At 33.6% G+C, this 6,840-nt stretch overlaps 1 protein-coding gene across 2 annotated transcripts; it reads right to left on the bottom strand.

The window, feature by feature from the left end:
* LOC130999584 (uncharacterized) lies at window positions 1–2,012 on the bottom strand. Of its 2 annotated transcripts, XM_057925151.1 has the most exons (5): window positions 1,714–2,012; window positions 1,363–1,596; window positions 609–897; window positions 440–517; window positions 1–346 (listed from the first exon to the last, which is right to left on the bottom strand). In XM_057925151.1, exons 2-5 carry the CDS (start codon window positions 1,575–1,577, stop codon window positions 296–298), a joined length of 633 nt encoding a protein of 210 aa, XP_057781134.1. In that variant the 5' UTR covers window positions 1,578–1,596; window positions 1,714–2,012; the 3' UTR covers window positions 1–295. The 2 variants fall into 2 exon arrangements, with proteins under 2 accessions (XP_057781134.1, XP_057781133.1); XM_057925150.1 differs by having other exon boundaries at window positions 1–517; window positions 1,714–1,991.
* Window positions 2,013–6,840: the final 4,828 nt, after the last annotated feature.

Raw genomic sequence — 6,840 nt, 5'->3', positions numbered from 1 at the left:
TGATCAAGAAACAAATTTTATACGAAAGAAAAAAGATGTTCTCGTCTTCCTCGTGTGAGAGCATGAGCAGTACAAGTAGAGATACAATCGCCACAACAAAAGAGAGCACGCGTTACACAGAATGTGGTGAAGCTTCTTCACTACCAAAGCCTCACAATTATCTATTCATATCACTATCACCTCTATAAAATATCATCAATCATCATATCATATTCCCCCACCTCTGGTTTCTAACCTGTCTGCATATTCCAAAAATGAAACCAAAAATCCCATCTTCTCTTCCACCACAAACCCCTTACTCTGAATCACTCTCCACAGTCCCCATAGCTTTCAAACCTCTAGGTTTCTGCAATAAATCACACATCCAAAATTCATCACACTCTTCGAAAACACTGAGAGAAGGCCCCAATCCAAGAAGCATATACCATGGTTTATTTACCTTCTTAGAAGTCTTCTTCTCTCTCACTTCATACCTCTCCTGGCACAAGTCCGTTAACCATGCACCTGGACTCACCAACTACAAAAAGAAACGAAAGGGACGAGCTGATATGTTAAGACTAACCATATTCATTTTAGCTATTCAAACTTCGAAGGAACCAAAGACTTACTAATATGGTTCTTTGGATCAACTTGGCCCTTTTCTTGGGCCTTTGAGGCGGTTTACAACCTTTCATCGCCATAAAATCTTCCTCTTTTTCTTTACTCGACAGTGCAATCAGCAACTTTGGCCAGACGACTTTCCTGTTCTCCTCCTTTGGATTCGCAAACAATGCCTTGGTAGCATCATCAAATCCACCGGACCCCCTCGTCGTGTAGTACCTGTCTTCCTTCTCAGGCGAAAGGGATGTTGAAGCTTTTCGGTTATCATTTGCAATAGATCTACTCGCACCTAAGTCCCTGAATTCAAGTGTGCCAAAAACGATCACTTTCACTTTCAAAACTTGAGTTTAACTATGTAGAAAAGGCTAGAGAGTTCTTCTTATTTGAGATATCAAGCTTTATTTTCCACCTAGAAAACAAATGCTCATTATATCTGTTTTCAACTAGTTTTTCTAACCATGAATAGCTAAGTAGATCTAACCAACACTTCAACAACTTGAGAAAAATTGAGGAACCACAGCCCAAACCTAATCATCTCAAACAAGAAACAATGAAAAGAAACTTAAATCACAAATTTTTCATTAGCAATTCATCTCTCTTTGCTCCAATACACATAGAATTGAAAACGAAACAATCACCAAAGACCACATTAAGGGGGAAAAACAATAAAAAAATCATAGATTCAATCTTTCCTCGAGCTGCAAAATAAGAACAAGAAACCCAAAAATAAAAAAATAAAAAATGGAAAGATTGAATTTTTACCTGGTGGAACGGAGAGGAGAGGGAACTGGAGGAAGAGCATTCCCATCTTTACTGCAATTATTAACATTATTACTAAGGTTATTATCCACCACTCTTGAAGTGATTTTCTTCTTGACCACAGCGGCGCCGCCGCCGTCTGATTTTCCGCTCAAAGGCGAGTCTTTCACTTTCACACACCTCAGCCTCTTTCTATTCCCCCACTGCAGCTTATCCATATCCGAATGCGGAGAAAATCTGCAACACCCACAAAGAAATTGAAGCAACCCATTTGAGATCTTGACTTATAAACACAGGAAATGCGTATAATCAAACAAAAACGTCGTTGCAGAAGAGAGGAAAAGTCAAACCCACCTCAAGATCTGCCGGTAGATGACACTAGTTATTCTTCAAATATTGTGTAAAAGCAACCAGTTTTTCCCAAATCTAACAATGATACAATCAGCACAATCCCATTCCCATGCACCAAAAACAGCAGAATACTATATGCGTATGTCTAGTATATCTGTATATGTATAAGTCTAGAGAGAGAGAGAGAGAGGGATTGAAAGAATGAGGGAGTTTTTGTTCGAAGAGAAGCACCTCAAAAGAAGTTTAAAACTTAGACCAAAAAGCGAAAAAATGAAATTACAGAAGAAGGAAAAAAAGAGAAAATTATGGCTAAAGGGCGAATTTATATTATATTCATTCTCTCAATCTTTTATTACAAGGAAAAAATTAGCTAAAATTTGAGTTTATTTTGCTTTAGAGCACTCCAAGCATATCACTTAAATATATCACTAACTTTAAATTTAGGCTAAAATAATTGAAAATGAGATAAAAATGCATCCAGCAAATTCCCTAAATTGGATGGGGCCCACAAAAAATTTTACACATACCTAAATTCAATCTTAAATTTACACCCACCCTGAATTTATTTTAAACTTATAATTATTGTTTTTATGTAGAAAATAGGAGATCTGGTGTATGCAGTTATAAAATCGGGATCCTGAAATTAAATAGGGAAGCTTTAGAGAAGAATATATGAGCATAATTTTGGGATTTCTGTTGGGAGTGCTCTTAATGAGTTTGTGTGTGTGCGTGTGTGTTTTTAAAGATTTATTTGGAACTCCTCCGTCCCACGAAGCTTGAGCAATTTTCCTTTTCGAGTTGATCCGCGAAACTTGAGCAATTTTTTTATATGGCAAAAAGTTTATCTTTTATTCATCTTTTCACTTACCACACTTAACATATAAAATATTAACATTTTAAAATTCGTGACGAAAAGAAGTTGCTCAAGTTTCGTGGGACGGATGAAGTATAATTTAGTGTATTTTTAGTTAGTGGGGCTTTTATTGGAAGGAAAAATGAAGGGTTAGGATTATGGGTGGGGTGTATTTTGGGTGTAAAATGGACGGTGGGATGTGTTTTCCCTCCAAACGTGCCACGTCACTATGAGGAGATATGGGTCACGTGACTCTCACACCCTCCCATGCTGGATTCTAAACAAAAGCCCAATTGTTTGGGCCTCTATAAATGATTCAATGGGCTTTAGAAAATCAAAGTGAGCCCAAATTAAGCCCATGTAAAATATTATGGGTTATGCAATCATTCGGCTATTTAAAAATCTTTTTTTGGGGGTACGTGTGTTGGTATAGCGTAGGAAATTAATGTTCAAGAGTTGTGATCCTGGGTTCGAGTTCTCCATCACGCAATCATTCGACTATTACATATATTTAACTTACTATCTACATAGTTCAATTTTAGCCCAGTCCAATTTTCAGAAAAAATAAAATAAAAAGTCTTTCAACATAAAAATAAAAATTAGTTTATTCTTATAGAAGATAGATTATTTTTTAAAAAAAAATATATATATATATATATATATATATATATAGATGAAGTTTTTTATATTCTTTCAACTATAATTGTACAATTTGTAGGGGTAACTTTAGTATATATTATTGAATCAATAGAAAGAGAATAATTATTTATTATAGTCGGTGATCAAATTTTAATCCTAAATCCATTAAAATTCTACTTACACATAAAAATGAATTGTACAGACTGCCCGAAAAATTTGGCTCGGGCGCGCCCCCGAGCCCCCATTCAATACCTTCGAGTTCAGCCCCCTCCCATCGACAAATCTTGGATCCGCCCTTGCTTTTAATTGTTTTATTTTCATACGTAATTTATTAAAAAAAGGGTTAATTGCATCAAAATACCTGACTTTTCCCAAAATTTGATTTTTTGACAAACTTTTTAATTGTAGCAAAAATTTTAGCTACATTTCAATTTATTGCAATGTCCGTCCCGCGTATATTTTCAGCCAAATCCATGCTGAGGTGGACCTCCGTAAAGCTTAGGTGGCATGTCGTGCCGGGTAATGAAACATTGTCGTCTCAAATCCATTGCAATAAATTGAAACGTAGCTAAAATAAATTGGTCGGAAATGAATGGATTTGGTCGGAAATATACGCGGGACGGACATTGCAATAAATTGAAACGTAACTAAAATTTTTGCTACAATTAAAAAGTTTGTCAAAAAACCAAATTTTGGGAAAAAGGTCAGGTATTTTGATGCAATTAACCCTAAAAAAAATCAAATCCATTTATTTCTAATTATTTGCATCATCTATTTAAAAATGTGTTTGAATAATTTAACTAAAAAGTTATCGATGAATTTGTGGTCATGGCCATTACTCCTCGAATTAATAGAACTTCAAATATAGAAGTAATGCAAGCGCGACAGAACATTTAATTTTTCGTACACAAATTATATTAATTTATTATAATGCTTAGTGGAAAGATGATTGCATAATTACCTCGATGTTTAACTAGTAATCAAACGTGAAGGTGTTTTAATGTTTTGTCATATTGTATTTAGGAGTGATATTTCCATTGATTTCCACTAGAATAAAGTTGAGTGCCTTTTGAAAAAATTATACTATATGTGAAAAAATGACTATTAGATTTGAAATGGTTGAATACTTACATTTTGCTCAATCTCTCTCTCTCACGCACACATACACAATAGAGGTGTATTTAATTTGAAAAACAAATACATTGTGCGAAATAAAAGGGAAAAACATTCTCAAAAAATAAATCATCAATATGAATTCAAACAGAAGGTGACAAATTAAAGCAGCGGCGTTAGGTGCAAAAGTAAAAGGCTGTAATATATAATATTGTTTATTCGTTTAATCATAGTGAAATTTAAATTAATCGAAAAGGCAAAATGGAAAAGAACAAAACAATGGTAAGAAGACAGCTTAAGCTATGTGGTTTTTTGCTTTGATTAGCGGAAACAGCTGTGAAAATATATACAGCAGTTAATACTAATATTTTTTAAATCAAACATATTATACACATATTAATTAATTCATCACAAAAATAAAGACGTCTGCTTTATCAAGTTCGAAAAATCTGATCTTTAATTATTTTTATTTTTATTTTTATTTTATTCTCTTTATTTAAGACACATAAACCTTTATAGGATACGACGTATTCGAACGTTATTGCTAAAGATTTGTATATTTCTTTTTCATTTTTCTTAAAAGACAACCAATAAAGCTAGAAGTGAGGAAATATTATAATTTGTTGCTTATTCCACATATAGTATTATTTTCTTCCTCACTCATTAAAATATGTATATAATTTTATTTTTGTTGATGAAGCTAGCTGGCCATTTTTGAGGTGTATATAAACCCCTACAATCTGCTCAATCCCAACACCAATCTCCTCTCAACTTCTCTAAATACACACATATACACCTTTTGTGTGTGCATTAGTTATATATATATATATATATATATATATATATATATATCACCTTTTCTTACATATATATATATAAGAAAATAATGGAGGCCAAGAAAATGATGGTTGTTGCATACATGCTGGTGGTGTTGGTGGCCGTCAACGGCGTCTCCGCCGCTGAAGCTCCGGCACCGGCCCCCACTTCCGCCACTGCCGTCGTCGTCCCGACTTGCTTAGCATCCGTCGTCGCTTTGGTTTTTGCTCTTCTCTTCTGAAAGATGATCGGCGTCTTAACGTTAATTACATCTTGAAATAATTCTTCTTAATTTAACTTTTTTTTTTGTTATCATTGTATTGATGTGGGATTTGTTTGAGCATTTATTATTAATTTAGTATTTGTTGAATAATGGATCGACTATTAATCTTTAAATCTTGAACTTCCAATATTTAATTAGCTCTCTACGAGTATAAATACAATATTCTCCCTATAAAAAAATATTAGTACTATTTTTTTAGAAAACATAATATCCATCCGTCCCGTGAAGCTTGAGCAATTTTTTATTTTTGGGTTGTTCCGGGAAGCTTGAGCAGTTTCTTTATATGACAAAAAATTTATTCTTTATTCACTTTTTCACCTACAACACTTACCACATAAAATATCAATTCTTTAAAATTTGTGCCAAAAAGCTTCGTGAGACGGAGGGAGTTTGAATTTCCCTTGTTATTTGTTAGTCTCTAGAGAATATATCGTTGATGATGGTAGCAAAATCACTATGTTTTGGCATTGGCATCAAGAATTAGTGAAAAATAGTTGATGTGGTTCTTTTAATGTAAAATCTATTTCCCTTTTACAATTTCACTCCATATTTTCCTGTGGCACGGTTAATGTCTAAGGCTAAAATTATTGAGTTTGAATACCTTGTGGAGGGATCTTTAAATTTCTTTATTTAATAAAGCTATTTTATCAAAAAAAAAAACAACTATGGTCAAATGTGTGTTTGTGTGTGTGTGAGAGAGAGAGTTGTGGTCGTTTTTGGGTAATGGTATATAACTCTAAGAGACAAAGTAGTAATGTTATATAGAATATCTAAGTTCAATTTTCAGCAAACCACCAAACTATGAAGAATATGACACCTCAACTTAAGTTTCTCGTGGAAGAATGGCAACTATTCAAAACTGGACACATTTTTGGTGTCAGATTTAAATATCTCATAATCCAAAAATAAATGAAAGTGGTCTTTTGTATAGTAGGCAGCATTTCTTGATCAAGAAATATTACCTAAATTTAATGATGTTGGAAGCACATGGATCCAGAAATTTGAGATTAAAATAAAACCATGTTCCAACTCAAAAGACAGCCCACCTGCATTTAAACACATCTTATTTGAATTGGCAAACAACATAATCTAAATTATCTTATTCCAACAACCACATGTCCCATAAAAACAACTGGTTTTTGTTTCATTTTCATTTTTCAATTATGAGAGAGAGAGAGAGACCACCACAGCTGAGAAGGATAGCAAAAATCCACAAGGCAAAAATTTCACTCAATATCAAAACGAAATGTCATGTTTTCCTTTTTGGGCTGTCCCAAACGAAATGTCCTGTTTCCTTTTTTGGCAATACACTCTCTCTCTATACTTAATATTTAAATAATTTCCACCAACCCACTTTATCTACTTTATACACATTTCTTAATCTTCGTGCCGAAAAGAAATAGGACATTTCGTTTGGGACGGAGGG

This window comes from Salvia miltiorrhiza, chromosome 8 (genome assembly GCF_028751815.1).
Source record: "Salvia miltiorrhiza cultivar Shanhuang (shh) chromosome 8, IMPLAD_Smil_shh, whole genome shotgun sequence".
Taxonomy (NCBI): Eukaryota; Viridiplantae; Streptophyta; class Magnoliopsida; order Lamiales; family Lamiaceae; genus Salvia; species Salvia miltiorrhiza.
The sequence above is the reverse complement of the archived record's forward strand: the minus strand, read 5'-3'. Positions and strand labels throughout refer to the sequence as shown.

Coding starts and splice junctions, on each gene's coding strand:
- LOC130999584 (XM_057925150.1), bottom strand. CDS start 1,577: ATGGATAAGCTGCAGTGGGGGAATAGAAAGAGGCTGAGGTGTGTGAAA. Junction 898..1,362: donor TCTCCTCTCCGTTCCACCAG/GTAAAAATTCAA, acceptor ACTTGAATTCAG/GGACTTAGGTGCGAGTAGAT. Junction 518..608: donor TGATCCAAAGAACCATATTA/GTAAGTCTTTGG, acceptor TTCTTTTTGTAG/TTGGTGAGTCCAGGTGCATG.